The sequence below is a fragment of the Cyrtonyx montezumae genome, unplaced genomic scaffold (genome assembly GCF_038088225.1).
Source record: "Cyrtonyx montezumae isolate F1298 unplaced genomic scaffold, pur_monq_1.0 scaffold_9, whole genome shotgun sequence".
NCBI lineage: Eukaryota > Metazoa > Chordata > Aves > Galliformes > Odontophoridae > Cyrtonyx > Cyrtonyx montezumae.
Window position 1 is genome coordinate 1,120,610 of NW_027072100.1, and position 14,462 is coordinate 1,135,071.

At 43.6% G+C, this 14,462-nt stretch overlaps 1 protein-coding gene across 4 annotated transcripts in view; it reads right to left on the reverse strand.

Annotated features, from left to right (window-relative positions):
- Positions 1-14,462, reverse strand: part of RALGAPB (Ral GTPase activating protein non-catalytic subunit beta) — a 60,892-nt gene continuing 46,430 nt past the window's right edge. For all 4 annotated transcript variants that reach the window (XM_065754205.1, XM_065754204.1, XM_065754203.1 and 1 more), the window contains exons 22-31: positions 13,876-14,085; positions 12,802-12,960; positions 10,370-10,535; positions 8,054-8,176; positions 7,122-7,258; positions 5,846-5,954; positions 3,532-3,610; positions 2,830-2,978; positions 226-1,096; positions 1-191 (exon numbers count right to left, since the gene is read on the reverse strand). In XM_065754205.1, the coding sequence (XP_065610277.1) occupies positions 903-1,096; positions 2,830-2,978; positions 3,532-3,610; positions 5,846-5,954; positions 7,122-7,258; positions 8,054-8,176; positions 10,370-10,535; positions 12,802-12,960; positions 13,876-14,085 (1,326 nt within the window). In that variant the 3' untranslated portion in view covers positions 1-191; positions 226-902. The remainder of the gene's footprint in view (positions 192-225; positions 1,097-2,829; positions 2,979-3,531; positions 3,611-5,845; positions 5,955-7,121; positions 7,259-8,053; positions 8,177-10,369; positions 10,536-12,801; positions 12,961-13,875; positions 14,086-14,462) is intronic.

Genomic DNA, 14,462 nt, shown 5'->3' on the forward strand with positions numbered 1-14,462 from the left:
GATATTTGCACATCTAATGGAAGTGGGACCGAGTGATAGGGACATTTCAGCATAATTAGCTGCATAAAAAAATAAAATCAGGCTACTAAAATTAAATGTGACATTTTGCAACAGACCTGAAAGTCATAACCTTGCTTATGTAGAACTGAGAACTCTGATCGGGTCAGAAGGTGTGTCTGAAAGTCAGGTCGCTGACTTTCTCCGTTTGTCAGGTTTCTGACACACCTCCGGGCGCTGCGTTTGTTCCCGAGGTGACAGAAGCACTGTGCACACACTCAGCCCAAGCAGGGGGGTACTGTAAGACACAGCACCTTGGTCATGCACTTGGTGGCCCGATGTTCCCGAGCAGCTCTCCTCCTGGTGGCATCCAAGTCGGCTTCAGGCAGTGGAGTACCTTCTGCACAACGCTGAAGGGTGCCAGAAACTTCTCCTGCAGTCCTGGTGGGGACAGTTAGCGCTCAGAAATAGCTTCCCTCCTCAAGGACAGATCCTGCTGCTCTCTCCTTCGGCAAGTGGGTGCAGCGAGATGTCTGAAGGCAGTTTTGTTTGCATTGCGTTCCTCGTACTTAGATGCAGAGATGTTTTTGCTTTGATTGTTTTCTTCTCACAGAACAAGACACAGTTCTTAATTAGTCTGGAATAGATGGCTGCGTGAAGAGGTTATGTTGCGAGCATCCAGGAAGACTGGAATTAAGAAATCTTTTGAGGGTAGGTGAATCGAGTCAGTATCCCGACTGCAGCGTTCTGGATTCGTCTCTCGTTCCTCCCACATGCTATCTGCTGACTTGTGCTAAAATACAGTTTCCTGAATTCCGGCGGGCTGAGGAAATTTGTTGTTATTTAACTGTTTTCATTACTGTAGCCACCAAGCTCTGATCTAATTGTCCGGGGAGGGCAATGGCCTAGGGGTTGCAGTTCTTGAGCCCAACCTCCTGGAAAAGCGAGGTATAAAATTCCGGCTCCAGCTGCCTGCTGCGGTACTTATTGACAATGTCTGTGATTTTCTGTTTTCGGCGGACGTGGGGGGGGTTGTATGAATCACTCTCCAACCTCTTTCTCCGACAAATATTTATTACTGTTTGCCTCACTAAAAAACCTGAAGAAGAAAGAACACTGGAAATAAGCTTAAACAAATTCAACTTCGTCCCTAGGACAGTTTTACTGCTAAAGAAAACCCGTGGTTCCTCCCCACCCAGGAAGCTGGGGGAAGACGCTCAGCAGCTCCAAGTGGAGGACTTTTCGGAAAGACCAGCTGGTAACTGGTAATCCCTGCCCCCAGCCCTGCATGCGAGGCACAAATAAGAAAGGGATGCAGTCCAGGTATGCCCACCCAGTGGGGGAGGGCTCCCCGGCTCTGGCAGTGCCAGGCAGCAGTCTGCAACAGAGCCCTTGGGACTGAGTCAGCAAGCGATGCAGGGCCCTGCCCCCAGAGGAGCAGTCCGACAGCTGGAGGCATGCACACGAGGACTGGGTCTGAGGTGGGGGCGGGCGATGCTGGGGAGCCATCTGGGCACAGCAAAACCCACCACGGAGCCAGCAGGGTCAGCAGAACCACCCCTCTGAGCAGGGGAAGGAGAGAGGACCGACTGTCGCCAGGAACCGGCTGTCCTGGTATTCCAACATTAAATTCATACACATCTTTTGTGAAAAAAAGCATCCACTGACCTCTTTTCTGCCTATACAGAAGTGTCAGTAAAACAGCAAACACTGCCTTTCTTATCTAGAGGACCTGATTCCTGACTGCACACAAGCTGAATTTACTGACATCAGAGATCAGACAAATGTCACTGTTTTTGTGCCAATATGGCCGAAAACCCAGTACCACCCTAGGAAAAACACACCTGGTTCTTCATCAGTGCAAGCTGCTGCTGTCAGCTGAGGTCACAAACTTCATCTGAAGGCCCTGTCTGGCTCCACTTTCACCATCACTGAACAACACGTACAAAATCACAACCTGGAAATCATCCCCAGCAGATTCCTGCATCAGTTTTATGGTTATGTCCAAGTACTCTACTAAGAGTTTATTCATTTCACTCTGCCTGGGGAATAGCTCTCACTAGAGAGAAAATTCCAGTTGCTGAGTTTATTACAGCACAGGCAGCGCTGATCATTCATTAATGCATCCAGGAATACATGAAGAAGTGGACAGCACACACATATTAACATGAGCCTACCAATCTCTGTGGCTTTTTGTTGCAAGCCTGCTTTTAAATCAGAACAAGCGCAGCACCCAGCAGAGCCCAGGAACTCAGCAGCACCCTTTGGCAGATGAGGAACGCCAGCATCGCAGCCCGCTGTGCTCAGCATCACAGGCACGTTTCTGTTCCTTCCATCCACACTACATTTCTCCATTCCACTATAACACTCCATGCCCTCGCCTGGCTCCCACAGACAGAGGAGCCCTGTCCCACAGCTCCTCCAGCTGAACACCAACCAGCTGCTCCCACTCTGGTGGCGAGAAGAACAAAACGAAGTCCTGCTGGCATGTCCAGCGTGCAGTGACAAATCCCACCCGGTGCACTTTGCAGATACACCGTTACACCACACACACCTGAGCTTTCCTTCGCTCTGATCCCCATTAAGATCTCGGGATTAGCCAGATTTCACTGTAACAACGTAACAGGGAACCAAAGAGGGTAGCACAAACAAAAATACAAAAAGTGTTGGTTACAGTTTGCTTCTTGTGAAGGGCTACAGGTAAAGGCATTGCTGGCAGAACCACCATGATGCACGAGGGCCAAGCAGGAAGGATCAGACCACTCCATGAACTGCCTCCAAGTGACAAGGAAAAAAAGAAACCACGGGTGCTCCTAATCACCTTCAGCTTACCAAGAGCTCTCCTACTGACTATCATCCCATCCACCAACGGGATAACCATGTTGAATTTCCCAGTTGCTCCTTGTAGTTTTATCCTGAATAAGCCAGTGTTTAAAGGGTGGATGAAGATCACAGGAACTTCTTTCTCAGGAATGGTAGATCTGAAGGGAAAGAAATATGGCTGTTAAATCAGTTCCACAGCAGTGTTTCAATTAAAATGATTACTTTCCTTCACAGATGCAGTGTTAAAAGGATGTTAAAACATCTTGTGGCTAAACCAGCAGGGTTCCTGTGTGCATTCTCTGGACCTAAGGATGGCTCCATCAGCTGCACTGTTCCTATGGACTTCTGTCACCATAGAATTTGAAAGCCCTGCAGATGGGGCTTTGAGCTTCATGACATAAATGGAGTATTAACTACCTCACCAGGGAGTAAGTCAGAAAGGAGACTGATCACAAACCCAAGAATAAGACTACACATTTTCGACTCCTTAATTTACGTTTCAACCACAGCAGTATGAAAAGCTCTTTCGTTTTTTTTCTCTCAACAGAAAGAGAGCTCATCTGTCTTTTTAACAGCACTATCTACAGTTTTTGGAGTTCCTGGTGGAAGCTGAAGAATGCAAATAAACTAAGTTGTGGCTTCTTCTGAAGTGCAATCTAGACTGCAGTGCAGAAGAACCAAGGAAAATAACGCAAACCAGAGAGGTCTTACCTTAGGGAAGCACTGCTGTTGGTCGTAGTTTCTACACCAGTGCTGGTCTCAGACACCAGATCAGGGAGGGGAAAGTTTTCTGTAAGAGGATGCAGAGAATGAAGTTTGGCTTCCCCGGGGATTTTTTTTGCTACTTTGTTTTTGTGCAAAGAAACTGCTCATCAACAGGTAAACCCACGCAGCCCTCAAGCATTTATAGTGGGGATGTTCTGGCAAAACTGCTGATACAAGGGCTGTTTCTGTTACTCAAGCTTAAGCAGTCCACGCTTACACTGGCACACCTTCACCCACTGCTCAACAGATTAGGGAACATGTCCCAGACCCTCAGCTCACTCAGTCCCAAAGGTCAAAATCTGCAGAGGAACAGTGAAGCAGAAAGAAGCTGAAACGTGTCACAATTGCAAAACACCTTTCAAATCATTATTCAGTAGCTTCTTCTCCCATCTGCAAGACATCAGCATCAACAACAGTGCTGGGAATTTCAAATGGTACCACTGCTCACATCTGCACTTCCACCATGGGAATACCGATTTGTTCCGGCAAACACAGCGTCGTTCCTCGAGCAAAGCCCACACCACAACCTACTGCCCTGCTGCCTGGCCCTGGTAACGGGCAGAAGGCATAAATAAGAACTGGAATGGAAGGTGGCACTTCCCACCATTTGTTCGGGGGCAGAAGCTTACAGAGAAGTTTGAGAAAAGCACAGTTCAGACAGCAGGATAACACCAATGACTCTTCCAGCAGAAAGAGCGTAAGGCCTGAAAACACTTTCTGCCATCACAACTGGGGTGCTGAGTGCACACAGCACCCAGGTCTAACAGAGGGAATGGCCACAGAAGTATTTTAAGGTGAATAAAGAGGGAGGGCCAGCAGCTGTACAGCAGAGATAGCCTGAACTACAGAGTCAGCTCTCCTACTGTGCAAATATGAAGATGGCATAAGGCAAAAGCCAAGAACACAAAAAGCATAAGGCAAAGGCTCTGGGCTAAGAGCAACCTTCAAGAGCTCCCCCACAAGTCATCCAACTGCCAAGGGTACTGAGGCTCACACACTCATTTCTTCAGCTTCAGGCCCATAGCTCTGGGAGACTCCCCTGGCTGCTAAAGAAGCAGCTGAGCAGAAACATGCCTGTGCACTCACTGCCTGTCCAATGAGCCAGCCTGAGCTGCCACTCACATGGGAGATGGTCAGGGACACCAGCTCAGGAACTGAAGTGGTTAGGCAGCTCCTGGCACTAAGGAGAAACCCTCTGGGCCAATGTCTGGATAAGGAAGAGATGCTCCCTATTTGATGAGCACCCTTATCCCAGGCAATGCTCTGCAATACGTGCTGTGGACACTGTGATCTTTGTGCCAGAGTCCTCAGTGGGAAAGGGAACACTTTACACTGGTGACTTATGGGAAGCTTCCTCTGATCTCTTCCACTCTCTTGGTTGCTATCCTCTGGGAGGTGCTAAGAATTTAATTAATGCTAAACTGGGAACGAGGATTAGAAATCAGAGGCAGAATAAACAACTTCAAACAGATTATCTGTTGCTGGCAGCATTACAGACACTGCTAGGCTGGGCCAGCACAGACAGGCTCTCACATCTCACTAAAGCCTGCCCCACAGCTTAGAACCAGCATGCAGGAGGCTCTCATGAACAAAGGACTCCTCGAGCCTGTGGGACAGCTGCCAGCACTAACCATACTATGGCCACAACAGAATGGACAAAGCTGGGTCTCTCCCAGGTAATTCAGACTCAGGGCGGAAACACCAAGGCAAGGAACATTAATTCAGCTTGAGACGTAGGACACTGCCTGAACCATGGCACTAAGAAAGGCAACGGGCTGCCCAGTACCATCCAAACTGGCAACCTGAGCAGAATCAGTAAGCCCTCCACAGGACAGATCAAAGTAGAAGGTTTCAAAGGTACCAAGAAATTGATGATCCCTCCAGAACAGAACCAGCGGATCAGAAGCAAAACAAGGGTCAAAAAGATCACTTTTCTAAAGGAAGCTCAATTTGAGAATGCAGCAGCTGAGAGCACACAGTGGTCTTATACACTGAGCTTATGGAGAAGCTTCACGAGGGTGTTTTGCATGTACTGCCAGAGCTAAAATAATCTCCAGATCTACAGCCAGTGATTCACTTACACACCCCCATGGACCATCACTCAAATATCAAAGGACAGTTTTAGAATCTTGAGTGTCAGTTATAGAAATTAGTAAGGATTTAGGTTGTTGGTTTTTTTTGTAGCAGAGGAATGCAGCTGAATTTTCCCTCTGGTTTCCTTTCTCTTGCTACATCAGTGAACAATGACAATTCTACGCACCTATATCATCATAACGTTCAACCCAGACCACGTACACTTTGGTTTCAGGTCCCATTGGTGGAATGGTCCGGCCCTGAGGCACCCTCTTGGATCTGGAAGTAGGACTGAGCTGTTTCCAACACAAGAGAAAAGCAGGATTTGCAAACACCAGAAATCCAGTGATTTATCTAAAGCATCTCATCAACTGTTCGTCTTTCAAATCTCAGACAGATACAACCTCTCTAAATGATTAAGATGGGGCTGCTGCAGAGAGACTACCCAACTTAGAAGCAGTAATTTGTACAGTAATACAATACTTACATTCAATATAAACAACAGAAACATCTCTTATTTAGAAGTTGAAAACAATGTTCATTCTTTGTTTTACCCAGCTTTGTCACACATGTCCAACCTGTCATACTGGGGAATCACATGCTATTGTGGACCCCAGCACATCCATCATGGCAGAGCTTTATCATATTCTCATTATCAATTCAATGTTTTGGAGCAAATCTACTCAGTACTCAAAGAAATGTATTTTTCCTTGCGGATTTTCCCACCCAATCCAGTGAGCTAAACTGAGGCTCCTGCCCTACACTCGAATTCGTTTGTTCCCATTCTCACTGTGCTTATACTAGAAGTAATTTTCTGCAAGTAGGTCCAATAAAAATGCACCCGGGCAACTGCTGTTATTTAGATGAGTCATTTAATCATCTCAAAAACTCATTCAGGGTTTTCTTAACATTCTCAAATATTCTAAGTCGATAAGTAAGTACATTTGGAAGTGAATTTATAACAAGAAATTAGCAGTTGTAAATCTTTTACGTTCAAGCTCAAGTCTTTCTGCATTGCTACCACACTCAAGCAGCTTCAATTCAGCCACAACAGACACAGGTTGTTTTAAATCACACAGAGATGAACAGTCATGTCAATCCATCCTAAATTTCCAAACATGGATTGGGGTCCGGTTTATTTCGGGAATACTACATATACTTTTTCCTGCATACACTTCAAAATTTTAGTATGCAAGATGTTCCTACTTAGCAAGTTTCAGTTTTATAGTGAGCTAATTCAATTTTGCAATTTCCTATTGTAGATGCAAATGCTAGCCAGACTAAAGCTGCTGTTAAAGATGGAATGGGTGATAGGAATGGGTGACTTCAAATGTCAGGAGCCTGAATTGTGTACTATCAAAACTCACTGCAGCAATGCCATTGTGCATTTTGAAGATAAAATCAAGCAAAAAAAACCCCACCAAACAAATAAATGCCATTTTTCAGGGCAAGTTCTGTCTTACCCGCTGAGAGGGGTTAAGATTGTCTGTATGACTGGGGAAGAGTTCAAGTGTCAAGGATGGCTGTTTTAGTATTCCTGGCAGCAGATCCATGTTAGAGTCACTTTCTTGATCAGACACATTGCTTTCCAATGAATCAGCTATAAGCCAACAGAAAAGTGAGTTTTGTTTTCAGTTCTGTGCAAAAAAGCCCACAAGTTGTTATCATATGTACAGTTCTGAAATTCAAAAAGGTTCCAAGGTTTCTGAAACTGAATATACACAGATGGGTGTACAGTCAAGTCAAAACAGAGCTCAAAACTGGGAAGAGAGTTCAGCAGTGGATAACTTTGAGCTACCCCAGAAACTGACTGCAATTAATAGACTCCCTATGGCTCTAGAAGCATCCTGTCCCATTACATTTCCTACACAACACAGCCTCTTCCTATGGATAGAATTTCCTTAACCTTTGAAACCATTGTGCAGAATTTCATTGGAATGAAATACGTCATGAAAGTTCTTGCTCACCTAAATGGCAATTAGGCACACGCTCCTCGTGTTGCAGGAGCACGACAACAAGAAGGGATAGAGGAGAACAAAACCACCAGCAAAACTGCTCCCAACTCAATAGCAGGGATTAGTATATTTTAACAATAACTGCAGACCAAACCCACACATCCTATGAAAGGCACCCAGGCATTCAGGTACAACCATGCAAACCTAGATACGTATTTGATGCTTGGACTGCAAAAACAAAGGGGCACTGAACAGGCAATCCCTTAGAAGGATTCTAAGCATTAGGATATTTAAACCAGTACTTTTCTGACAAGGATCTTGCTACTCGCACTACTTCTCTACTTCTTTGGTTTCTGCTTCTGACAAAGTTCTCTATTAAAAAAAAGATTGTTCTTCTGTATTGTGTTTTGTTTTTAAAAAAGTACATAAAATGATCTTACTTAGGGACTCCACTGGTGATGGGACAACAAAAGCTATCTCTGTCAGGGCATCAGCATAGTACAGCACCTTCTTCTGCCCATTGAAGATACTCGCTCCAACATCTTCAGAAATCATTACATCATCTGAAACAGACACAAAAGAAAGGTTAAGTCAAAAGGAAGTTTCACCTCTCTAGGCACAGATCTCCAACCTCAAGCTGCAATGAGAAGAAATCATTCAAGTTACATTTTAAAGTGAGATTTCACAGTTAAATTTCATGGCTAGCAACAATTTTCAGAGAAACTTTTTTTATATTTTAAAGTAAAGAGCATCTTGGTTTAGAAATAGATACTGAATATATTTCAGTTATATTTACTATGTATCATACTTTCCAAGGACTAAACAGTCAAGTAAGTAGTCACTAAGTAAGCACCTTCTACAAGAATTCATCCAGTTGCTATTTCTTCCCATTTCCTCTAACATAGGCATTGTTCAGTTTATCATTAAGTTTCAAAAGACAGCTTATATTTGCTGCTTCAGCCTGACAACATTCTAAAATTTAAGGCAATTTCTATAAATCCCTATCTCAACATATAATTAAAAGAAGACACCCTTGAACTGAGGCTAATGCAAGAAAGCTCCTAGTTCTCAGCCCCCACTCATTCCTACATCACAGCTGGCCAATACACCAGGCTGTCACGGTACAGACAGCAAACAAGTCTTCAGTGGAGCCACAATGTAAGAACATGCCCCAAATCACCTTTTCCTTCCCCACACCTCCTCCAGAAAGAACAGCAAAGGCTTTAAGCTGAATTATTTCTCTGAGCCAGCTCACAGAGGAGCCCCTGTAACAGCTGCCCCAGCAAAAGCGCAGTGGTGCTGTCCAGCACACTGACACAAAGCAGTGCCCAGAGGCACACCAGAAGCTGGGAGCCATGCTTCACAGTCAGGAAGCAATCTCTCAAGCCCATTGCTCTCAGGGAGCAGCAACTCAACTCAAATCCAGCTGCTTGAGATCTTAATTCCCTTTGGGGCTGGGGGGGAATAGAGGGGGAGGCTGTGAAAATAAAACCAAAATCTATGCTTGTGAATTTGTTTTAATTACATCTCACTGGAAACTCTTCTACTCTTCTGAATGGTTGGGGTTTTTTTTTGCTCTTTTTCCTGGTGTGTTTTTTTGTTTTGAGCCATCTACAACGAGAATACACATTTAACAAAACAAAGAGCATCAGACACAGCAAAGAGTGTGGGGGGAAAAAACTAAGCAGAAGTATTCATGAGTTTGTCCAATCCTACCAAGCAACAGCTAAAAATCTGAAGCAGTAGATTTTAAGTAAAGGTGCAACTCCACTTGTGGATTTTTTCCAGCATCAGAGTCAGATTGAATACAAGCCCTCCTTCACTCCAACTCCCAATTGCTTTTTCTGTCCCTTCTTCCACCAATTTATTAAATGAATTCATCTTTTTGGTCATCTATAATCTAAATCAAATGGCTGAAGTGAAAAGTTACCTTCCAAGTTAAGAAGCGCACATTAAAACAGATTACCTCACCAATTCAGGGCACTATCTTTTGTGCAGCCATACTGACAACTACAACCAGAAAAGGAAGGGTGAGGGTTGTGCCCCAGTGTAAAACACAACTCCATCCCCAAAGAAATAACAAACCAAACCCTGGCCATTTTGTAACCTCTCTTGCCTTGTTCTCAGAAAGCCATGCATCTTTTAAGTCCTCCCCAACAACTCAAACTTTCTATCATTTGTAGTTATATTCAGAAAAGCCTTTAGTCAGTCACAGTACAAGACAAGCCCAGAGGAAGAGTTGCTGTAGTGGAAAAGAAGCAGAGTAAATGAAGCAGGACAGCAGAAGAGCTGTGTGTGGGCTCCAGCCTCAGTGACCTACAAACAGCCACTCGCTTTCACTACTTACTACCAAGCATGACTACAGCTAACTTACTCATCAAAAGCTCATTTTTATCACTTAGAGAGCACTAAAAATCTTACAGTATTTCAAGCACATCTGGTAGTACACAGTAAAATCCGTACTCGATTTCATCTGAATCTTGGTTTTGGATTATATAACAAGACTCACCAAGACTGCTAGTAGTATGGAGTATGGGTGTTTCTTGATGAGGCTATTTCCTCCCAACAACACAGACACATTACTTTGAACACTTTGGCTTGAAGCTTAACCAAATTACATGGACCTTTCTAGTAAATGTGTTTTAAAATTTGAAAAAAGTACGCAAGTGTGCATATAGCCACACAGGAATAAAAAATCAAAACCAGCTTTATCCAAAAGGAAACAAAGCTGTGTTACACTGCTGACTACGCTTTACCTTGTTCAGGTCTCTCTTCATCACTGCAGCTGTTGATGGACCAGCTCGTGGAGACGTGCCCAGTCCACCCAGGGTGCTTCCCCACATCGACAGACCAGCCAAGAGACAGTAAGAACTCCAAGAAGTGTGGCTGAACAATTCTGGAAGACTCCATGTTCTTCAGGATCTGAAACAACCAGCAGAAGCACGGTGTGAACAGAAATTCCAGGAAGCTGCTCTCTCCCTCCTCACTCCGCCTTTGTTTCTATCATTCAAAATTTTCTGTCACCAAAACGGTCTAGAACACCAGGCTTTCTACACAGACACTGTCCCTGCTGCCCAGAGTCAAGCATCCTGCATGGCAACATCCTAATCCATCAAAGTACCTTTCTGCCATCTTTAATGAAACCTGAAATCACACTGCTACAAATGGCTATTTCAGGATTTATCCACTCATCAGGGATAAACCGCAGACCTGCTCAACACAGAATCTGCATTAATACCAGACATAACGTGAGGATTTTCTGTACAGGTTTCACTATTAGACTGAGGGGAAATTTGGGGAGAAAGGCATTTCATCACTGCCTGTACATGACGTGGTGATTTCGGGCACCAGCCTCACCTCACATTAAATAATGAAACTGATTTTGCAAAACCATTTTCAGCGATATTGAGCACGCACTTAAGTCAAACACCACACTGAACTGCTAACACCCTCATCTCACTTTGCATAAAGATCTGGGGTGTTTCCTCATCTAAATACATCCTTATCCCAGCATGACAAGGCATGCTGGGGGACACAGACCGCTGGGATACAGGGAAGAGACAGCATCGTGCAGTGTATCTGACAAGGTGTACATGAAAGTATAGTTCTATAACTGAGCACCTTCAAAAAAAGAAAATAATAGTGAGAGAGCACGTTCAAAGGATGTTCAGTGTTATTAAGTACCACAATACAAAAACAGTGTGGGCAGTTTCATTACCCTGTATACTCAGATTCCCCGACACCCTTCTAAGCCATCAATGTGCACTACCACAGCAGAGCACTCGAGGCTCATCTAGGAACACTCACATTAGATGGCAATGCTGTAGGCTGTGCAGCATCAGATGTAGAGCTGCCACTACTCCTTGTGACAGGAGTGGGATTCACCTTGCAGAACAGAATTAGGTCCATGCATGAGCACACACAGAAGGATGGCTACATAGCACCACACAGCCACCCCTGCCCAAAGCAGTGTCGTGGCTTAGCTTTGATCTCCTCTCTTGATCGCTATTATTGATAATGACCACTGACTTATTTCTGTTCTCTTTCTTTTCGGTCACAGAAACAGCAGCAGTTTCTCCCTCAGCCCAGGGCTGCACAGGCTGCACCTTACCAGCTTGACCACCTCTGACTTCCCACTACCAAGAAGGCTTAGGAATCACAGCAAGACGTTCTGGGGTCTTGAAGCAGGAATGCCATCATTACACTGTCTGTCTAACACCCAGAATCTCCCAAATGTTAAAGATTTTTTTTAACTAACATGGCAAATCCTCCTGAGTACAGACTACTAACTGGGTGTCCAAAGGTCCGCAAATTCTGCAGGACTAACTTCTGCACATAAATCTCACCTGTCTAAACCCATAACTGTATACAAGCATCAGAGGAAAAAAATATTCTGCTAGCTCTGCAAGAGCAGAGCATTTCTGGATGGCTGGAAGACATCACTCCCTGTATACCTTACTGACTTTGGAGGCTGCTTACTTGCTACACTAAACTTTGACTTTAAAACACACAAACAGCATGATGCTGGTCTCAAGAATTGGTGGTATGTTTCTCTCAGACCTGGAAGGTGCTGGTGTGTTCAGTCACCTATATGTTGGCAGTAACATGACGGGATGACATGCTAATTACTTTTGAAGCCACGCTCCCACTCTTCAGTATGACAATCACAAATAGAAACGAGCAGTACTATAGAACTACCTCCACTGAGCCCATAAGCCTTCTTAGTAACTCTTAGTGAACTTCCAGATCACAGTCGAAAGAAATCATGATTTAGGCTTGCATAAATTAACCTAATTAACCTAATCACATTTCAGTACAAATAGTATAATGCAAAGGCTTACAAAGTAGTAATATTTTCTTGCAGGAAATTTCTGATTTCTTTAACATATGTTTAACACCAAAATCAAATTAAACTACCAGGATATTGCACATATCAAAAACAAACTGCAACTTTCCCTACAAACTGAAGCACATTTCTGATATGAGTCTTTGAATTCTATAAATACACCCTTTCATTCATATATATACAAAACGTTTTACTAAGACTTCACAGAAATCCTAAATGCAGATAACAACATACATCACCTTTCAAATGAAAAACACACAGTGGTTTGTTCCACCTCCTGTCATAAACAAAGCCAAAGCCAACAACCACTGGTCCCAGTGCTCTGCTCCATGACTCTCCTACCTCCTGGCTTGTCTTCTGGCCCGCCTTCATGTAGAAAATGAAAACAGTATCAAAAGGACGACAAGGTAGTAAATCCAAGTACCCAAGGTCATCAAAAAACCCAGGCAGAGTAGAGTCAAGTGCAATCAGGTGAGGAGGTAGACGACTGTTAGCAGGCTCCTATTGGATAGACAAGAGTTCAACAGCTTAAAAAATATTCCGGTTTGAAAAGACTTCTTGTGGTTTCCACAATAATCTGCTAAAAGGAATCAAAACCAAACCAAAAATTCTGATCCAATATAATCATTTTATAAGCAACTGACAGCAAGCAGAATTCTGACATCTTGTTGCATTTAACTTCTCTTCATTAGAAAACTAACATTTTTCAAGTAAAATGCAACTAAAATTTTGCTCAAAAAACGCTCCATTCCACAACAGAAGCAGCAGAGACTTTCAAAGTGCCACATAACTGTCCACAGTTGCATTGTATCTCGTTTTATTACTGTAACCTGTGTACCAGCAATATACACAACACCAAGCATCTTTACATTTATTACTGCAATAGCGACACTGTCTCCTAACATTGATACTTTTCTGGAAGAAAATGCAGCAAGTGAAAGGCAAAATTCTCACTTAAAAGGTAGAATTTTAATTAAATAATTTAATAATTCTATACACTGCTGGTATTTTAAGTTCAAGAGGGATGAACTCTACAACCTAAAAGTATTTTAATCATATATAAGCATTTTGGAGTACTTCAACACAATCTCTGCAACAGAAACTTGTATGGCAGCCATACTTTAGAAATGCTTACAGAGCATTCCTATCTCAAGCTGGAAGAATAACTCCAATACAAACAGGTGAGTGCGAGCGTTTATGTACCTACTGTAAAAATACATTAATAGCCACTTATTCAGAGCACATTCAGCTTCAGGCATGGCCTTTCACAACCCTATTCTCAATCCTGAACGATGGAAATTGACCACATTGCAAAAGAAAATCTTCCACTAATGAAACTTAAGTTTTCCTCTTTTGTTAAGCTAAGTTGCAGTGGTACTCATGCCATGATTATAACACTAGGAAATATCAGGTCACCTTCAATGCCTCTAGTGACAGAAACCCGAAGTGGGAGAGGAACAGGCGTGCTGTCTGGAACTCCTGTGCTGGAGGCGGGGGCTTACACTCTGTGATTGGATCAGGAAAGCTCTTCTTATGCCACTCCTCCTCACTTTTCTGATCTATAGAAGTCTCAAAAATAATTTGCTGGGCCATGCCGTTCCTCAGCTTCTCATGTCGCTCTTCGAGCTGAAATACATTGTACAGACATTAAATACTAAGCTCTCAAAGCACTTTATAACAGCTCCACTGTTTAGCAAAGCCTAAGTCACATGCAGCAACTGCAACTTCACCAGGATGCACTATCCTGCACTAAAGCACTATCAATGTGACCTTGCAGGGTGACTGAATATCTCAAAACCCTGTTAGTCTGAGAGAGCTATTACAAATTTATGCACCCAACATCAGATACAGCATTTTCCTCCTAAGTGAATAAAAACTAAAGTACTGCAAAGCTTTAAAATACTTCTATTTTTACACACACACCACAAGAGTTCTAACAAATGCCCCTTCCATTTCCATCGAAGACGGAACAAATTACAAGTCACTGCTCCCTAGCAATACTG